The 22,208-nt window shown below is 31.0% G+C and overlaps 1 protein-coding gene across 1 annotated transcript; it reads right to left on the bottom strand.

The window, feature by feature from the left end:
* Window positions 1–2,566: 2,566 nt before the first annotated feature.
* LOC107630602 (homeobox protein knotted-1-like 2) lies at window positions 2,567–13,377 on the bottom strand. The gene is made up of 6 exons (XM_016333796.3): window positions 12,419–13,377; window positions 6,957–7,077; window positions 6,267–6,463; window positions 5,720–5,851; window positions 3,252–3,406; window positions 2,567–3,132 (listed from the first exon to the last, which is right to left on the bottom strand). The coding sequence occupies exons 1-6, from the start codon at window positions 12,947–12,949 to the stop codon at window positions 3,093–3,095; spliced, it is 1,176 nt and encodes a 391-aa protein (XP_016189282.1). The 5' UTR covers window positions 12,950–13,377; the 3' UTR covers window positions 2,567–3,092.
* Window positions 13,378–22,208: the final 8,831 nt, after the last annotated feature.

Genomic DNA, 22,208 nt, shown 5'->3' on the forward strand with positions numbered 1-22,208 from the left:
CCACAAAGGAAAGGTCGGCTCATCATTCTCATCCAAAAAGAAAAGGCGAACTCCCTTAACAGCTCGGACTTTAAAGTAGTAATTTTTAAAGTCGTGAAATGATTCATCAAACATTGAGAACACTTTCTTCCCCTGGGTAGCTCGGAAAGATATCCAAGAAGCTTTCTTTTTAGCCACTCCAGGTTTGGTCAAAATAAACAGGTAAAGGAAAAGAGACTGGGAAGGATGAACACCTAGTTCTCGACACAACAACTGAAAAATCTTTATAAAGGCCTAAGAGTTCGGATGAAGTTGCGAAGGGGCCACATTACAGTTCCACAATAGCTCAGTTTCAAAGGCAATAAAAGGAATGGTAATATTCAGCTGGAAAAAGAAAGTGCCTAATTCTTCTCATCTTCCCTACACTCACAAATTCTATGAAAGTGCCTAAGTCTCTCACATTACTCAGGATCGGCTACGGTAACACACATCAGGACTTTGGAGTCTAGCAAATCGGCCATACCAGCAGGGACCTTGGTGAACATCTCGACAATGTTCTTACGAGAAGACATAAAGCAACTACACCTACAGCAAGGAAAATAAATGGAGTCACTACCAAAAACAACTCAGACAGCAATAGAAAACGAAGGAACAACCAATAAGTAACAAGTATGGCAGCAAAAGGGCGCCCCAGGATCCATGCAAAGCGAAGAAATCAAACACCAAAAAACCTAGGGGCACCCATTGGAGGCAGTACAGATGCAGAAGAAACAGGAAGATCAAAATCCTAGCCCCTTCACCAAAAAGAAAAAAGGTTCACCTAAAGCGCCTACATTCACCCAAACCAAGCAACGAAGACTAAAAGATCGCGACTTCAAAGAAACGTAATCACCAGAAAACTCTAAAAAAAGCTCAGCAAGATCAAAACTTGGTACAAGAAAAAGCATGCAACAGTAAAGTACAGAGAAGCACGATGATCAAAACGCATAAAATAAAAAGATGTGAAGCGAGAGCACCAACCTGCGGAAGAAGCTAAAACGAGCAAAGCAGCGAACCACGAACAATCTTCACCAAGGATAATGGAAGCTCCAAAAAAAACCAAGAAAGGAACGATCTTGGGGATGAAGGAAAGGAAACTTTTTTTGCTGAGCATGAGAAATGCACGAACAACCCAAAAAGCAAACTTCAAGAGAGAAACGAGCTTAGGGGTAAGATCGAAGGACGAAACGGAACAAAGGAGAAGGAAGCTGAAACTAAGAGCAAAACCTCTTCTTTGATTTCAAATAAAAGCTTAAAGAGGGAAAAGAAACGGTAAAACAAAATGAAAGCCCAATTAATAGGCATTAAAGGCACGTGCGTATTCCCAAGAAAGTAACCCCTTCAAGAAACAGACGCGGCAATAAATGAGCGAAAGCAAAAAAGCTTCGCATTCAAACACAACTCGCAAACAGAAGAATAGATTGGACCAAAATGTTTGAGCATGACTTTCCCAAAGAGATCAAAGCTCAGAAAGCATGACCTCATGGAAAGGTCCGAGCTCAAGCAGGGGCACTATTCATACCCTGGGTCGAGCTAGGTGATCCGGGTTGGACGAAGACAAAAACGACCGACTTCTTGTAAGGTTGGCTCGTCACCGACCTCTTCTCAAAGAGCTCGGCCAAATCGCTATAAAGGCCTAAGCAGGCCCAAAGCAGAAGATCACAGCCCACCTGAAGGCGGCTGGCCAAAGATAAGTGGACTCACCCACAAAAAGATAAGATAAGATAACTAACTTATCTCAAGGGAGGTCACTCCACACTACTATAAATACACTGGAGCACCCAGGTATAACTCACTCTCTGATTCTACACAAAAAACCTACCTAAAGCCCGTGCTAACTTAAGTATCGGAGTCTCTTACAGGTACCACCATCCTCCGGTGACCAAGGATCAGCAGTATCTCAAGATTTAGCAAGTCGGACCCAACAGCTCCGATCACACTCAAAGATCTCATCCGAGATCGACCTTCAGTTTTAGGTAACCCTCGAACCAATTACTAAGTAAATCAGAAGTAAATCAAATCTTTCAACAAATTCTAATAGTAAAACCAACTAAAATAAATGCCTATAACTTCGAAAATTAATAATAAATTATGTCTCCCACTGAATTTGAAAAGCATTATTGGACCTCTTGCTGTCCTGATTTAGCCCAATGAGTTGTCGCAATTTTGACACCACTATTTTTTAGATGAACTCTTGGTCTTCTTAATGTCCAAGCCCGAAATAGTATAATTCTTTTAATATTTAGATTCTTGAATATGATAAGATTTTTATTGTGCTCATCTCTAAAATGACAAGAATAATAAATAAGAACAACTGTGCTTTCTCTAATTTCGAACTCCTCTGACCAAATTCATTCGATTATGCAGCAGCATGTGTCGGTCTATATGTTCGATCCTAAAACACCCACTCATTTCACAAAAAAGGAACATTCTGATGAGCTCGATCAATCCCTGGTCAAACTCTCACATATTTTCCTTATTGAAAGGTGCAAATTTCTCGAGTAACACGAAGAAAACTAAACTAACTAATCGAGCATTAAACTTTGAGTACATTCAATGATTCTGTTATTCGTTTGCCAAACATTTTCACTGTAACGTATGATAAACATATATGTATCAGCATGCCTTCATAAATATCCATTAAATCGAAAATATTTAACCTGCATTTATGTCAGGTATCAACCAGCAGCCTCATATACAACAATAATACATTTTCCCCCTTTAACTGAATGAAGTAAGTGTTACTATTTCTAAGAGTGTATCAGAACTTTTCCTTATTGTACCTTTCTTTTCTAATAAACAGTCAACTTGGTCTCTTCTAACTATTTTTCAATAGACAATCCGATTTCTAATAAAAATAAAATAACAATAATTCAATTCTCAACCATGATAAGAATAAGAGATATTAGCCTTAGGGATTAATCTGTCTCACAATTTTTGTTATTAAGAATGGAATTATCATTATTATTTTAGTTTTAGAAATCGGAAAGTCAACAAAGTGGTTAGAGATAGAATTGAGCATGATATTGACTCCTTTAATTTCTTTTCACTGTTGATGAAAAAGCAGTGTCCAATCACATGAAGCTCTGGTTATTTGTTTCACCTGCACCACCACTAGTATCCAAAAAGTCCCAACAACACTACTCATTAGCACCTATAAAAGTTGCAGAGAATAAAACATGATATGGAACAAAACAAGAACCAGCTAAGCAATAATTCTTCTAGTAACCCACCTATTATTATTATTATTATTCTTGCGCTTGCTTTTGGAGCCAGTAGACGACGAAGGATTAGTATGCCAATTCCTTTTCCTCTGATTTATGAACCAGTTATTTATCTGCTTTAATTGCAAGCCTGTTTCCTGCACCAGCCTCGCCTTGTCTTCTTCCTGAAAAATAACAGCACTCATTTATATAACACCTATCATCAATCTCATCAAACATTGACAAAACTCCCACAACATACGTGTGGGTATATCTCCTCTTTCTTTTATTATTACCTCCTATCTAAAATAACTCTCCAAAATTAATTACCACATAAATTAATTAAAAATATCTTCGTTTAGAACAAGTTAGATTATTGTGCAAAATTATAATCATTAACTCTTCTTATCATATATATTTACTATTTCCTTTCACTTATTTTTTATTAATCCCTAAATTTTTAAAAAAAATTCAAAATTTCAGAAAAATATATTAACCACATATAGGCTACAAAAAAAATAATGGAAAGGATAGAATAAAAACCTATTTAAAATATTAGAAATAAAATTAAAATAAATTAAATATTAAAAAATATTTTTTGAAACATTTGAAAAAATTTTACAAAAAAGAAATATATATCTTATTTTTTTAGAAAAAGGTAACAAATTTAAAAATGAAATAACTTGACTAGTTGATCGTGAATAACTTAACAATAGTAGAAGCAAAAATTATTTAATAATCATTATGTATATACAAAAAAACAGCTACTAAAATAACTATGTATAAAATAAATATTAAAATATAAAATACACATTAAAAATAAATTATACAATATATATTTATGCATAAATACATTATCTGATTTGATGACTGATTTTAATGTGGACATATATTTTTTATTATCTAATAAGCTTTGAGTAATTAATATACTTTCCGCTAAAATTTATTTTAAACTAAGTAGATATTTATATTTAATTCGGATTCGGGGTAAAGTATATATCATAATTATTAGAACCAAATCGATAATACACAGTCATATATATCACTGAATTACTAGTTTACCCGATTAACTCAATCATAATTAAATAAAAATATAAAATTATAAAAATAAAATTAAAATCAAAAGTTAAAATGCATGTTTTCATAAATATATTAATAATAATTAAGTATCAATTTTTAGACATAATTAATGATACAAAAAGAGACAATAAACTAGTTAATAGGACAATATATTTTTTTAATTTAAATGAACAAAAATAAACAAAAGATAACAATTGATAAATCAAATCCAAAAAGTGATCTCAAAGTCGGCATCTATATCTTCGTAGGATAAATTTGGAGCTTGACCAACATTTTTTTTCATTTTGATTTGTATCTCTATTTTCCATAGCATTGTTACTTAGTCCATCATTATCTTGATCATCTTCCAAATTTAATTGATCTAAATTTGTGTATTTTTTACAAATTAATATCAACAATAATTCACAATAGCAACTAACAAGTAAAATGTTCAAATAATTGAAAATCATATCAAGATTATCTAAAGTTGGTTGAATGGATATCTTTGCCAAATCATTTCGTAGAGCATCAAACATTTTTAGAAGTTAAAAATGGTAGTAAATCTTCCAATATCCAATCCAGATAGTCATCAAATATTTACCTACTTTGATAAATCAATATATACTTTAATTTTTTATTTTAATTTTATTTTCATAATTTTATATTCTTATTTAATTATGATCGGATTAATTAGGTGAATCAATAATTTTAATTTATCAGTTAAACATGTGACCTACGAATTGAATCAGTGACTTAATAATCTAGTGGTATGATCGAATTAATTATCAGTTTAATTCTAATAATTATGGTCACACGGCATTAGAAAACGGGAGGAATAAAGTGAAATGAGACGTTTTTAAATTTTAAAAAAAAATTAAACATAACTCGGTCGCTAAAGCCTCCTATCTACGGTAGCTGATGCAGCAAGACCTGAGGAATCGATACGGATCATAGCCGCTCTATGTACTGAACTAAGATAGTAAGAGGAATTTTCTTTTTCTTTTCAACAATAACATGATAAGAGCATTTTTTATTGGCACGGATGGACACTTGGAAGATCATTTCTACTCTGGTTCAACACTTCCCTGACTTACGCAAAAGAATCATCCTCAGAAAACGGACTACCCTAAGCCTACAAGTAGGCAGGATGACCGAGTTATAAAACCGGCTAAGTCACTAATTTTTACAAAATTTGTCCAAATCGAATCAATTTTTATCAGGTTCAATGCTTAAGCGGTCGAACAAATGATTCAACTCGGTCAGATAATTGGATGATCGAATTTTTAGTTGAATTGACCGAGTTGAACCGAGTTTGATAACAATAGTATAGCTTCGAACTAAGAAATTTAAATGTTTATTAGAAACTTGAGAATATGTATGGTGGCCCCCACAAGCTAAGGGCATATGTAGTTAATGCATGTGTGTGAGTAAGAACATACCGTTGGATAGGGCCATTTAGAATGAGATTGCCACCAAGCTTTTAAGAGAGAGGTGGTATCTCCAGGAAGCTTCCCGGCTCTTCTCTTTCGCAGAATTTCTTCTCTTATGTCAACAATTTTATCCTTGTAACCCTGATTCACAGCACCACTTAAATTATTTCAATTGGATCCATTCAACTACTGATTATGTCTGTCATTCACTCGTTATTTCATTAATTTGTCCCTATATACAGATACAATCATATTATTATATACGTGTATAAAATAAACATCTACTAAATTAATCATTTTTATAAAATATATATTAAAAATAAATTAATACATAATGACAGATTTAGTAAGTGATTTTTCGTGTGTCAAATACTTATTTCTAGTAGCGTTACCTTCCTGTTTGTATTGATTTAGTTCTCTATGTACTCCACTCCACTTATTAGTGGGCGTTTAGATCCTTTGTAATTTATCAGAAACAAGAAAGAAAACTTGCATGCCACATATACGCCACCACTCAGAATCCAGATTTAATTTGTAATTATGTTGTTATAAATACCTGTTTTAGCTCGTGCTTTAGCTCCTGGCGAACACGCTCCATTAGAGATCTTTCAGTTTCAGTTGGAACAAGAGGGCCAAAGCTGAGACTATCAGCGCCATCTAAACATCCTTCGTACAAGTTGCCATTGCTCTCTGCCGCCTGATCGTCTTCGTCGTCCGACATCGTCGTACCTGTCCCTTCTCCGGGAGATACACCTTTATGCATCACACTTTATTATTAGTAATTATCATTAAGACATTAACCCTTTTGATGTGTAGTGTGTGCATAATGTTGACAATACAAACACAATAGACCGGTGGTTCTTCACTACTTTCCAGTATTTTGCTAAGAATTGAAGCTCATGTACAACTTAATAAATAACCATTATAACTTATTCACAGACATATACATTACTTGCAACTTTTTTACCAAAGATTTTTGTTGTTTGCACTTGTTGGGGTTGGGAATAGTTTCAACTCATAATTCATTACAATCACATTAAATGCATAGTGAGTTGATGAGTTTTGGATTGAAAATTTTTTTCCTAATTAAAAGCCAAAGTTCAAACGTCATGACTCATCAGATTCATTGATCAACTACTATACAACATGCATGCATGCAAGGTAAAGAGAAATCTTTCTTGAACAATAACAACATTAAGCAATAATAACCATAATCAAAAGAAGATTTTTGTAGTAAAGGACTTACCCGTCAAGCTTTGTAGAGACTGCTCGAGCTCCCAACAAGCCATCACTGCTTCCATGGCATGCACACGGACATGTTGTTGCAATTGTTCTTTAAAAGCGCAAAGCAATAGAACGTAATGTGTCTACAAAGTACAAACAAAGGTAAGGGCCAAACTGAACAAGTGCTTCATAGGAACTTAATAAAGGTATATAACCAAGACAATTAGGAACTAATTATTTAAACAGGAGAAAACAAAGCACTCATCAGGTGAACACGTAAAATCCGAAAGATGCAAAAATTCATATGCTAGACGATATCAGCATACAAACACAAGCACTAATAAAATAAAATATTAAAAAGATATTTTCATGGCTTGTCTCCCATATCAATGTTTAAGGAAACATTATTTGCACATTTTTTTTTTCCTTCAGTCTTGTTACTGCCTTTTTCCTCCTCAAAAAATTCATATAATAAGAGATACAAACATCCCCACATATTCTATTATTTCAGTTAATATTATGGAAAAGAAATATGTATCAAAATAAAATTAAAAAAGAGGTTTAAAAAACGATGATACTTCTTCCATTCTAATATTTGTACTATTTTAAAATTTTGGAACATTAAAAACTTAATATATATTCAAGAAAAATATTAGAGACAACATTTTTGAGCCTACATCCTATTTATATATGATTAGAATTTCGAATTTAAAATTTAATATTTAATATTTATTATTTAAAGTTGTGTAAATATTAATTAAAAATAATTAGAAATCTAACATTATTCTATATTTAAATCAGATATCAATTAAATTTAAATATATTAAATATGTCAAAATTTTAAAATAACAAATATTATGAAAGAGATAAATTACATAAAAATCTCTAAACCGATCATAATTAAGTCTTAGATGGATGCTAAGAATGAACTAGCGTATCAAAATCAGTCATTAAGTCACTAGTATAAAATATATATTAAAATATAAATACACATTAAAAATAAATTAAATCACATATGTATTTATACACAAATATATTGATAATTAATTTTAGTTACTAATTGTAGTATACGTTGAGTTTAGCGTTCAGAAACATAAACGCACGTTTAAATGTGTTGAACGTTGAATCAAACTTGTTTGGATGATTTTTTTAACATAATCTCTTTACCTACAAATATAGGTTTACTTAAAGCAATACTTTGTAGCTTTTACTTTACATTTTTACAGTTAAAAATTAATTGCAAAATTTATTCTCTCAACTATTCTATTTTTCGCGTTCTTCCTTCTCTACATATCCACACACTCATTTTCCTCATCTTCAACACTCAAATTAAATTTCTTTCTTCTACCATAATTTTGCTTATTAAATAATTTTTGTACTGAAAAATTCTTTTCTATTTTAAAATTAGTGGAATGCTAGTTCACTCCAATTATTATAGTTTAATTTTATAAATTTATTTGTTTTTTATTATTATAATTTATAGTTATTAGACATTATATATATATATATATATATATATATATATATATGTGTGTAATTTATTATAATATGTATATAATATTTAAGATAATATTTTATATAATATGTTTTAATTTAAAATTCTGTAATATAAAAATTGTTTTGATAATTTCACATTTAAAAATGATTTTAGTCATTGTTATTTAAATAATATTTTATTAATTATAATTACTTTTAAATCAAAATATCCAAACATAAATCACTTAAAAATAAATTCAGTTTTAATCAAAATCAAACTCAACTCTAATTTACAAAACTAAATTAAACACACATTTCGTATACAAATAATATTTTCGAAGAATGAATAATCAACTTGTATTGGTTTCTACATTAAATGGATTCGCCAACTGCCGTCCACTAACTAATGCATGATAACCAACCAGCTGATGATGGTATAGTAAAAGAATGACTTAGGTCCCATAGCTTCATTATTATTGTCCTTACTCCGAAAGCAAAATAGAACGTACAAGAGGGGGAAATAAAGTGTTGTGAAAACTAAGCTACAAACACCACAGCTTCAAGTAATATTTAAGAACATATTCTACAAGATTTCATGAAAACGAACCAACCAAATTAAGTTTCCGCTAAAAATCAAAAACATAAAATGCTTATTCATCCATCAAGTGGGAAGATTAATTGTATTATATTATATATGATTATGACAACATTAACCCAAAGATTCTCAAAGGAAACACTCATGTAGTATGGAAGAGTCTATCATCAACTCTCTCTCTTTCTCTCCGAGTCAATTCTCTACCTAACAAACAAACAATCACGTAACTGTTCTCTGCTCTTGTGAGCAGTACGATGGCCCTCTTGTTTTCTTCAAAAAGTTCAAACGACAAACAACAAACTCCATAAAATCCGGATACCACGAAGGTCCTAGTTTTTAGCACATTAAAGAAGACAAATTCCACAAAATTAATTTGACATTTCTGACAACGTAAAAGCCACCAATGCAAGAATAGAAGAGACGACATTTGTTGAAGCATCCCCAAATTCGTAAAATCAAAATGAAGTTTTTTTTGCTACCCAAATTATACCTCAACTCAATTTATTGCACCAGTCTGAATTTTATTTAAAAATTTATTGTTGGCAAATAAATTATTATATATATAATGTAAAATTTGAATCTCTAACTTTTATTTAATTGAACGAATATATTAACCACCCCACCAATTCAAATTGATTAAATCAAAATAAAGCTGATTAGTACTATTATATACCAACAGCCCAACACAGTAGGGGCGCAGCCTCATTAGGCAGAAAGGCCAATTGCCACCCACCCACCATAAAACCTCCCAACCCTTGAGTTTTATTTTTTCAATAAATTATATATAATTTTCAATTTAGTTTTTTCACATTTTATTTTAATTTTTGTTTTATTGCAAAATAAATTTTAGACCCTGACAGTCCAGCTCTAATAACATGTAAATGACTAAAATCAAGCAAATTAAAGGAACACGCATACAAATCTTGAATCAAAGTCACTAACTCAAAGTAGTTGCAACTCTTACAAGGTTATTTCTATGGTGCCTATAAAGGTTTGCTTTATTTTTTAAACGGGTTAAAAATTAATATTTAATTTTAAAAGTATAAAAATAAATAATTATTAAATATTCAAAATTTACAAAAACAAATTAAAACAAGTACAATAAAATGGATAAAAATATACATAAAAGAGATTAGAGAGAACAAAAACAATAATATTAGAAAATAAAAAAAATCAGTCCAAAATAGTGTAAACTTATTTTATTTAGTTTATAATTAATAAATATTAAATAAGACAAATTAAAATTATTTTAGAGTGATTTCTTTTGTTTTTCTAATATTACCGAGATAAAAATATACACAAATAGTTCGTAAATATTAAAATACGCCTCAAAATTTATTTTCAATGAGTAAAAATATCATGCCATTAATAAGAAATTTAATATTTTTAAATATTTAGTGTGTATTTTTGTTTATCAAAATTTTTTTTGAAATACACTTGATATTTATGAATTTTAATGTATATTTTTATCTATTTCAGAATTTTTATTTATATTTTTGTCCATTTACTCAACCAATGAAAATAAAGAAGATAAAACATGATATGAAAATTAATTATTCAATCTACCATAAAGTAGTATTTTAAAGGACCGAAACTCATAATTAGGTTTAGTAATGCGGAACTAATATTTTAACATAAAATTTTAATTCTTTTAATATCTCCAAAAAATAAAAACATAGTGAATTGAAATTTTTTACTTTAATAACATTCCTTTTAAAAAATATCCTCATTTAACTTTTTAAATTCTAAATCTATTCTTCAATTTCTATATATCTTAAACTATACATAATATTAAGATATAATTTAATACAATATATTTTATACAAAACATAATATAAAGACTTAATTTAATCTCTGTTTTTCAGTCTTTATTTCCTAATTTCAGTTTAATAGTCCTGTATCTCTTTTATAATAATTGTCTTATTTACATTTTTTCTCTATAATATTGTCATTTAAGAGGGAAAATATTGATGTGATTGTATTATTAATATAAAGGTAATAAGAATCAACTTAATAACTTAGTTACATGCATGAATAATTTTTAGTCCCTTCATTTTAATGGGTTGAAATAATCACATAGATAATAAGCGTGAGTTATGCTAATCACGTTAGTTATATAACTATTTTGACTAATTAAAATCTGAGTAATCAATATAATTCATTCACGTACCTATGAATGAAACTAAATCGAACATTAAGTTTAAAAAAAAAAATTGTCATGTATGTACATAAAAAAAAATAAGCATCATATTTTTTTATATAAATATATGTTATAACTCATTTTTAATATGTATTTTATATTTTTAATATATATTATATAAATATAATTAATTTAATAACTGATTGTTAATATACACATAACATTATATTTTAATTTAATACATTAATAATCTAACAAATTTTATACGGTTATTCAATAACTTTAAATGTTTAAATAAATTTTTACTTAATAAATTAAAAATTAATTATTTTGTTGACATGTCTATCCACCATTAGTTGTTTTTGAGTAAAAATTTTAGTGCATGAAAATAAATTCATTAATTATATCAATTGTAACTCTCCTGCATTTTTTTAACAAAGTTATATTTAGTATTTAATCACTTGATTTTTTATTGTAAACGTTTTTTTTTTACAATAATAATAATATTTAAATGACTTTTTTTAAAATTAAATAAATTTAATGTTTATCGAATTATATAAAAACAAGTATTTAGCACATTATAAAAAAGATAAATAACTAGACCCTAACTATATACCTAAAAAGGTAAAAAGAGAAGAGGAGAATAAATAGGAAGAGGGCTGGCCAACCAGTGGCAGCACATGATGAGGATGTTGTAGCTTCGAGCAGCAAAGCGGGACACAGGGACGGAGGCAAGCTAACAGAGAAGTGAAAGAAAGTTGGAAAGGAAGACTTTTTGAGTTTACAAAAATATAAAAACAAACCACAAATGCACAAACAAGAAAAAACATCCATACTCGCCATTTTCCTGTTTTGAATTTTAATTGATATTTTATCTCATATTTAATTTTAATATTTTTATTGAGTTTAAATTAAATAAAGATAAATAATAACTTATAATTTGAATTTTAAATAATATTAAATAACTAATTAATAATTATTAATATAATTTACTAATTTTAAAATTAATTAAATTAAATTAAACTAATTTTACTAAATATAATTTGCTAATGTAAAATTTTTATCATTAAAAATTAATATAAATATATCGAATAAGGGTTTTTTATCCGGATTTGGACCATGGTCATCCCCTTTTTCTACCTCAAATAAAAAATGATTTTGATACTTAATGTTATTTGAATTTACTTTGAAAAATAATAATTTTTTAAGAAAAAGTATAGAAACCAAAAGCTACAACGATAATTTTGAGAATAAGCTGAGGAAAGAGACAAACCATGAAGTTATCAAGCTCCTTCTCATTGAGAGCACCATTATTCCCATGCGCAGAGTACTTCTCCACCACGCGCTGCGACTGCTGCAACTGAGCGTCGATTCTCGGTAGCTGGTCAACGGGCGTCGCAATCCTCAGACACGACACGTGCGCCGACAGCAGCTGCTCGTAAAGCGGGTGTCCTAGGATGTCCGCCTTGTACTCCGCCGCATCCTCTGAGTCGCAGTTGTTACTTTCCGTCATCGTCCGCTGCTGCTGGAGGTGGTTCTTCCGATGATCCATGCTCTTCTCCGGTGACGTAGCTGCCGCCGCCATCATGCCTCGAACGTCGTCGTTTCGTGCCGACGACGCGTCCGGCTGAAGGTGCAGGAAATTCTGCTGCCGAACGTTGTTCAGCCACGTCGGAGCCGGTCCTCCATCGCCGGCGCCGGAGAGAGTTAGCATCCTCTGCATGTCTCTGTTCTGATTTAAATGTTGCTCGTCCGTGAAGGACTGAAAAGTAATTTCGTGTGGTTGGTGGTCGCGAAAAGCCATGTTTTGTTAACTAGAATTTTTTTTTCTTTTTGAACCTTGATTTGTGACTACATTTAATTGATTCCCGTATCAGTGAGATGGAAGAGAAAGAAGGAAGAGATGGAATTTGAAGAGTGACGGTGAAGATTATTGAAGAATCAAGAACTAAGAATAAGTGACGAGAGTGAAGACAGGGCCTTGAGGAAGGAAAAGGAAGTGGTTTGGAAAAACACCTTTTTGTTTTTCTGGGGAGAAGACTTTTTTCTTTTGAAGGGAAAGACACGAACATCGAGGGAAGGAATGAACAAAGGGTGGGATTGATGATAACGTGGGGGGGGAATTGTGGTGCCACCTTATTGGAGATTTTTTTTTTTCCAGCTGTAATAAGACAAAGATTGATCAATCATGGGACATGTTAGCTAATAGTAATATTATACGTCTATTTTTTTTTTAAATTAAATTTAACTAAATTAAAAATAAAACTTAAAATAATATTAATTATAATTAATTTTTATTATATTAAATTAATTTAGTTAAATTTAATTAATAAAAAATTAAAAAATATAATATTATTTGCTATTCTTGTTTGTTTAAGCAAGTCAATGAGAATTGAGAAATAGTAATACTACTGTGGCGCTTTTTAATTAAATAAAAATTTTATAGACTTTCGATTTATAGAAAAAAATAAATTATAAAAAATCAGGTAAGATAAAATAAAACATATTTTTATATCATAAAAAATACACAAAAAATTACATAAAAATTAATACAAAAAATATTTATCTTAATTAAATGTTTACGTCTCATTTTTATAGTTTTTATTTTTACAAATAATTTAAGATTAGGATTATGACCATATCGTTACGAAATACAGATGCACTTGGCATCTTGGCGACGTGTTTTTTTGGTTTTATATTTTTATAAACAATCATGATAATTATATACTAAAATTAGTTATTAGAAAAAAAATATATTAAAATATTAAATATATATTAAAAAAATTAAATTATATATATTTATATAAAAATATATAGTGATTGATTAATAATTAAATTTAGTATATATATAATAATATTTTTGTTTTACAAAATAATAGAAAAGTAAAATTTTATAACTTTTGTTACTGTTATTTGATATTTTTCAAATTGAGTATAGATTATTTTTTAAGTATATTCAGTTCAATTTAATTCAATCCGAGATCATATTTTATAATTAAAATATATATTTAATTAAATTAACAAATATTATTATAACTTTATATTTTAATTAATATTTTTATATTATGTAATTTATTTTTTAAATAATTTATTTTAGTATAAATATTATATAATATTTATTAAATTTATTATTAAAATTAAGGTTTTATAATTTGATACAAAAAAATTGTAAAATTATATATACTAATATAAATTGAATTAACTCATTTTAACAAAATTTATTTTTAATTAATTTAATATAAATTCATGTTTTTATTAAAATAAATTGGATAAAATATTAAAATTGGATATGAATTTTTGACAAAAACTATTTTATATATTGCTTCCAGTTTGGTAATGTATAGCAGCGTGAGCCAGACAGGGGTTGGATTCATTGGTGGTGATCAAAGTTTTTCAGACATGGCGAGATGCTGACAACTTCTTGGCGATGGCGTGATGCTTTCAACTCTTTCTCGGTGATGACGAGATGCTGAGATGGTGACACCCGTCCAAGACCTGATTTTAACGCTGTTCTTCTACAACTTTCTCTCTCGTAGACAGCGAAAAAGAGAGATGGTGAAACACGTCTTTCATGCGTTTGAAATTTGGTACGTAAAAATTGAATTCTACAAACTTAGCAGTTTTTTTGAAAAATACAGGGCATGCGTAGGTGGACACATGTTTGCAGTACGCGAGAATTCTTTCTGCTTCAACAACCTCGTGTACGCATGGGGTGTATGCCTACGCGAGTTTGGCGTACAATTATGCATATGTATGATGTGTGCGTACGCGAGAATGCCCAAATTTGAACTTATGCGCACGCGAGTCACCCCTATGTTTGGAGAACCCACGTACGCAGGAGGTGCTCATGTATGCGAGATTGGCAAAAATCAGATCCTTGTGTACGCATGGCGTGGCATGCGTATGCATGACCGCCCTATTTTGAAAAATTTGCATTTTTGTGATTTAAACCTATTCCCGAGCTTTCCAAACCTTTTTAACACATGTTTAGGGTCCCTTAGCAAGTTTTTAAACTTTGGAACAAGGGTGAATATATTAAATGAGTTAGGGGGCAGGGACGGATCCAGAAATGATATTATGGGGAGGGCCAATAACACATATAATATTAAAAATTATGTAAAAAAATTATATAATATAAGATGTATTATAAAAATATAGGGATAGAGAATATATTTTAAAGTAAAAAAAAATATGTGTATACTTTTTACTAATGAAATGGTCGATTCTTCGTATCATAAAATTCACCGATAATAGAATTTGTGTCAAAATTTTCAACAATTTTTTTTCAATATAATTAAAAGACAATTAGTAAGAAATTCATCTTTTATTTTGTTTCTAAGTTATTTTTCACAATATTCATAGTTGAAAAAGATCTCTTAATTGTAGCAGTTGAAAAAGAGAGAATTACTACCAAACGAATAAAAAAAAGGGCCACAAGAAGAAAAAAAATTCACTTTATGTGATTTAAAAATTTTTATTTAATTAAAAAATATTAGTAATAATATCCTTTTCAGATTTTTTTAATATTGTTACTTATTTTTTAGATATTAAAAATTATTAATATTTAAATTAGACTGAACTTTTATTTATATTAGACTAAATATTAAATATATTTTTAAAAATTTAAATTATACATAATAATTTATTACTATTAAAAAAAGTTGGGGGGCCGAGGCCGCCACTCGCCCCCCTTATGTCCGTCCCTGTTAGGGGGATAGTGAGAAGGATTTGCGAAATGGTAATCAAGTAATGATGAGTTGGTGTTGCCGAATAAGAAGTGAATAATTGAATTATTGAGTTGTGAAATTGCTGCTGGTCTTGAAATTGTTTGATCTTGAGTATGTTAAAGATGAGTGTGATGATTGATGAGCATATTGATTGTGTGCAATCTGTTCTGTTTTGGATACATCATTTTATCGCTATTTGTAAAGTGTGTCGGGCACTATATCCCATGAGTGTGACGGGCATTATATCCCAAGAGTGTGACGGGCACTATATCCCAAGAGTGCGGGAGCACTTTACCCTGGAAAATGTGTCCGACACTATATCCCATGAGTGTGACGGGCACTATATCCCAAGAGTGTGGCAGGCACTATAGCTCAAGAGTGTGGGAACACTTTATCCTGGGAAATGCGACGGACACTATATCCTATGAGTGTGGCAGGCACTATATCCCAATAGTGTGACAGGCACTATATCCCAAGAGTATGGATGCATGTTAGAAAGATGATATCCGGGACTGGGTGTGTCGGGTTCTGAAAAAATAACTGACATGTGAGCTCACGGCCAGTACGAAAGGCATTAATCATATGCATTTGTATATTTTGTATGAGTGTGCATTTGTTTTGGCTTGCCTAATTGCTTATATATGATTAGCTGCTATATGATCTATTTGCAGTAACTGTTATCTATATCTGTGCTTTCCTTGTTTGACTTGTATTCTTTGCAACTGAGAAACCCTTTGTTTGGTGGAGGCGTGAAAAGAGTTGTTCCACCGGTATTTCGGAGGGTTGGAGGAGACAAAAAGTTAAGTGTTGCGTTAAAGTTAGATTTAGAACTTGAATACCTCAGCTAGTTTACCTAATTTCTGGTTTAGTATATTCCTTGAAGTTTAATTCTGAGTGTCAGAGTTCTAGGATTGTATCTACCTTTATTGAGACCTTTTATATTAACTATGTGGGCACCTTTACTATGCTGAGAACCCTCGGTTCTTATTCCATACATATATTGTTGTTTTTCAGACATAGGTCATGAAGCACCTCATTGAGGATACTGGAGACCTTCTTGAAGGGAAGAGCTATATTTTGGGTTAAATATTTAGTTTCTACTTGTATATATTTGTACATAGTTGTTATCCACTTCTTGTATTTTTTATTTGGTCCCTCCTAGAGATTGACTTGGAGAAACAGGTTTTATTTTACAGTTTGAGTTGTATTTTGAGTTATATATATATATATATATATATATATATATATATATATATATATATAACTCAAAATACAACTCAAACTGTATATATAAACTCTGGCCAGCCTTAGCTTCGCAGGTCTTGTCTGGGATTTGATATTTGTATCTTTTGGTATTTTGTTCTATATCGGTGTAGTTTATCTTCCTATTAATCTTGCATATTTGTTTTAAGCTTATCCGTACGAGTGTGATGCGACTTAGGTTACGCTCTTGTTTAGCTTCTTTTTCAAGGATCCTAGTTAAATTTTCTTTCAACTATGTTATATAAGCATTTTTTTTATTTTTAGAGGTCGTAGCACCTCGCCACCTTTGATTTACATCCAAGGTGTAAAGTTCTGTATGGTAGGGTGTTACCATATGCGAATATAGTATCAACCTGAACCACAGAACCTAGGTTCTGCGCACACATTGCTCTACACCATACCGGCATGCACTCATAGGGGCTTCTCAACCTCCAAAGATTTTTGCAATCGACTTTTGCTTTACCAACCACGCTTTACGATAGCTTATCGTATAGTTAAATCTTGATTGAACATCTGCAATCATGACTCAGACCTTGATAGATGGGTCTGCTTCAACTAGAGGCCTTATAGCATCCACAATTGTATCGGAATCCAGTTTTAAATAGTCTTGAGAAACTATACCCATAGTACAGGTATGACTTCCATTGTATCGTTTAATTTTCCAACAACATTTTCTCTGAATCAAACAGGCCCGAATCATCCAATCACAACCTCTACCATATTGCAAGCATTTTGCATAAAATGTCAAAGGCTTAGAATAAAAGACCTTGTAATCGACTTCTTAGAAATTGTGCAATTCCTAATTTCCATGATTATAATTTTCCTGAAACTGAACTCCATTCCAATAGCAAACTCACTATCTTTCACAGAAAGAACACCTGTGTATGAAGAATATCAATTTTCAAGTTCTATAGAAGTATATTTAGTTTTTAAAAGATGTACTTTCAACAAAAATATTTTAAATAATTCAACAACAAAAATTAAAACGTATAATCGTCATTTAAAGATTGTAAATAAAATTGTCATGATGAAAAATAAAACAATGGCATACCTGAGTTTGCCAACTCAGAAAATTCCAGTGTGTTCATAACTTCGAGATCCAAAGAATGCATGAACGATGGCACACCAAAAGGATGTTGGCTTGCTACGATGTTTATTACAGCCTGAACTTTCATGTCCGTGCTCTCGTTTTCTTTGTCGTTTCATCCCAGCATGTTATTATTGATTAAGAACTCCTCTTCACTATCACTATTGTATTTTTCTTTCCAGTATGTGTTGTCCCTTTCATTTACGAAGGATTTGTCCACTTCGTGACTAATAGTCAACTCTTCGAATTCAACATACAATTTGACATCGACACATGAGCTTGATTCAGTCGATAGATCATTAACATCTCTAGCACGGTGGCTTCATCGGTCACATTCATTACTTGAAACTGTATTACACTACCGAAATCTAATACGGGCTATTGATGAGCGGATAATTTATACGCTTTTTGGCATTGTTTTTAGTATGTTTTTAGTAGAATCTAGTTACTTTTAGGGATGTTTTTAATAGATTTTATGTTAAATTCACATTTCTGGACTTTACTATGAGTTTGTGTGTTTTTCTATGATTTCAGGTATTTTCTGGCTGAAATTGAGGGACCTGAGCAAAAATCAGATTCAGAGGTTGAAGAAGGACTGCTGATGCTGTTGGATTCTGACCTCCCTGTACTCAAAGTGGATTTTCTGGAGCTACAGAACTCGAAATGGCGCGCTTCCAATTGCGTTGGAAAGTAGACATCCAGGGCTTTCCAGAAATATATAATAGTCCATACTTTGGCCAAGAATAAATGACATAAACTGGCGTTCAACGCCAGCTTTCTGCCCAAATCTGGCATCCAGCGCCAGAAAAAGAGCCAAAACCAGAGTTGAACGCCCAAACTGGCACAAAAACTGGCGTTCAACTCCAACAAGGACCTCTACACGTGCAACACTCAAGCTCAGCCCAAGCACACACCAAGTGGGCCCCGGAAGTGGATTTATGCATCAATTACTTACTCATGTAAACCCTAGTAGCTAGTTTATTATAAATAGGACAGTTTACTAGTCTTTTTTGGACCATCTTTGGATTACCTTATGATCCTTTGATCACGTTTTGGGGGCTGGCCATCTCAGCCATGCCTGGACCTTTCACTTATGTATTTTCACGGTAGAGTTTCTACACTCCATAGATTAAGGTGTGGAGCTCTGCTGTTTCTCAAAGATTAATGCAAAGTACTACTGTTTTCTATTCAATTCATCTTATTTCGCTTCTAAGATATTCATTCGTACTTCAATCTGAATGTGATGAACGTGACAATCATCATCATTCCCTATGAACGCGTGCTTGACAACCACTTCCATTCTACCTTCGACTGAATAAGTATCTCTTAGATCTCTTAATCAGAATCTTCGTGGCGTAAGCTAGAATGATGGCGGCATTCAAGAGAATCCGGAAAGTCTAAACCTTGTCTGTGGTATTCCGAGTAGGATTCAATGAATGAATGATTGTGACGAGCTCCTAACTCGCGATTGCAGGGCGTTAGTGACAGACACAAAAGGATAGTAAATCCTATTCCAGCATGATCGAGAACCGACAGATGAATAGTCGTGCCGTGACAGGGTGCGTTGACCATTTTCACTGAGAGGATAGGATGAAGCCATTGACAAGGGTGATGCCTCCAGACGATTAGCCGTGCCGTGACAGGGCATTGGATCATTTTCCCGAGAGATGACCGAAAGTAGCCATTGACAGTGGTGATGTATCACATAAAGCCAGCCATGGAAAGGAGTAAGATTGATTGGATGAGGATAGCAAGAAAGCAGAGGTTCAGAGGAACGAAAGCATCTCCATTCGCTTATCTGAAATTCTCACCAATGAATTACATAAGTATTTCTATCCCTATTTTATTATATTAAATTCGAAAACACCATTATCAATTTATATCTGCCTAACAGAAATTTGCAAGGTGACCATAGCTTGCTTCACCAACAATCTCCGTGGGATTCGACCCTTACTCACGTAAGGTATTACTTGGACGACCCAGTGCACTTGTTGGTCAGTTACACGGAGTTGTGAACCATGGTTTTGGCATCATGTTTTTGGCGCCATTTCCAGGGAAAGAAAGAGCAATGAACTTTACATAATTAAAGTGTAATCACGATTCTGCGTACCAAGTTTTTGGCGCCGTTGCCGGGGATTGTTCGAGTTTGGACAACTAACGGTTCATCTTGTTGCTCAGATTAGGTAATTTTATTTTTATTTTATTTTCAAAAAAAAAATTTTTCAAAAAAATCTTTCAAAAATTTTCTCATCTGTTTTCGAAAAAAAAATATAAAAATGTTTTCAAAAATTTATTCAAAATTTTTAAGAATGAATTCTAGTGTTTCATGAAGCATGGCTGGCTGTAAAGCCATGTCTAATACGATTGTAGGGCATGTTAGACGTGTCATGTCTGAGTTACATACTAAAACTTGGCTGGCTATTAAGCCATGCCTGACCCTTTGATTGGAGCTTTAGAGCATAAGATTCCTGGAATTCATATTAAAAATTTTGAATTCTTATTTTTCTCTTTTCTAAATGATTTTCGAAAAATATAAAATAAAAATCCAAAAAAATTAGAAAATCATAAAAAAAAAAATATTTTTGTGTTCTTGTATGGGTCTTGAGTCATGTTACAAGTTTGGTGTCAATTGCATGTGCATCTTGCATTTTTCAAAAATTTCATGCATTCATAGTGTTCTTCATGATCTTCAAGTTGTTCTTGGTAAGTCTTCTTGTTTGATCTTTGCATTTGCATGTTTTGTGTCTTTTCTTGTTTTTCATATGCATTCTTGAATTCTTAGTGTCTAAGCATTAAAGAATTCTAAGTTTGGTGTCTTGCATGTTTTCTTTGCATTAAAAATTTTTCAAAATTGTGTCTATGATGTTCATCTTGACATTCATAGTGTTCTTGGTGTTCATCTTGACATTCATAGCATTCTTGTATGCATCACATGTTTTGATCTAAAAATTTCATGCATTGCATCTTTTTAGTGTTTTTCTCTCTCATCATAAAAATTTCAAAAATCAAAAAAATATCTTTCCATTTTTCTCTCATCAAATTCGAAAATTTGGATTGACTTTTTCAAAAATTTTAAAAATGAAGTTGTTTCTTATGAGTCAAATCAAATTTTCAATTTGAAAATCTCATCTTTTTCAAAATCTTTTTCAAAAATCAAATCTTTTTCAAAATTCTTAGTTATTTTCGAAAATTACAAAAATATTTTTCAAAAATATTTTTCTTATTTTTTTTCACATGATTTTCGAAAATAACATCATCAATTAATGTTTTGATTCAAAAAAAAAAAAATTTTAAGTTTGTTACTTGCTTGTTAAGAAAGATTCAAACTTTAAGTTCTAGAATCATATCTTGTAATTTCTTGTGAATCAAGTCATTAATTGTGATTTTAAAAATCAAATCTTTTTTCAAAACTAATTTCAATCATATCTTTTCAAAAATATCTTCTTATCTTATCTTTTTCAAAAATTTGATTTCAAAATATCTTTTCTAACTTCCTACCTTCTTATCTTTTCAAAATTTGTTTCAACTAACTAACTAACTTTTTGTTTGTTTCTTATCTTTTTCAAAACTACCTAACTAACTTTCTCTCTCTCTAATTTTCGAAAATATCTCCCCTCTTTTTCAAAAATTTCTTTTTTATTAACTAATTATTTTTATTTTTTATTTTAAAATTTTTCGAAAAAAAAAATACTAACCTTTTTCAAAAACTATTTTCGAAAATCACTAACCCTTTTTCAAAAAAAAAAAAATTATTTTCGAAAATTCTCCCTCTCCCATCTTATTCTATTTATTTATTCATCTACTAACATCTCATTTCACATCTCTGCCCTCCTCACAGTTGTGTTTCTTTCTTTACATCACATTCTTTGTCTCTCTCTTTTCTTCCACTCACAAAGGGATCCCTATACTGTGGTATAAAGGATCCATATTATTATTATTATTATTTTATTCTGTGCTCTCTTCTTTGTCATATGAGCAGGAGCAAG

This window comes from Arachis ipaensis, chromosome B3 (genome assembly GCF_059453495.1).
Source record: "Arachis ipaensis isolate K30076 ecotype BB chromosome B3, ASM5945349v1, whole genome shotgun sequence".
Classification (NCBI taxonomy): domain Eukaryota; kingdom Viridiplantae; phylum Streptophyta; class Magnoliopsida; order Fabales; family Fabaceae; genus Arachis; species Arachis ipaensis.

Excerpts from the sequence above, each read along its gene's own strand:
- LOC107630602 (XM_016333796.3), bottom strand. The coding sequence starts at position 12,949 with ATGGCTTTTCGCGACCACCAACCACACGAAATTACTTTTCAGTCCTTC. Across the intron at positions 7,078-12,418 it reads AGGAGCTTGATAACTTCATG|ACACATTACGTTCTATTGCT; the intron begins GTTTGTCTCTTT and ends TGTACTTTGTAG. Across the intron at positions 3,407-5,719 it reads CTAAATGGCCCTATCCAACG|GAAGAAGACAAGGCGAGGCT; the intron begins GTATGTTCTTAC and ends GTTATTTTTCAG.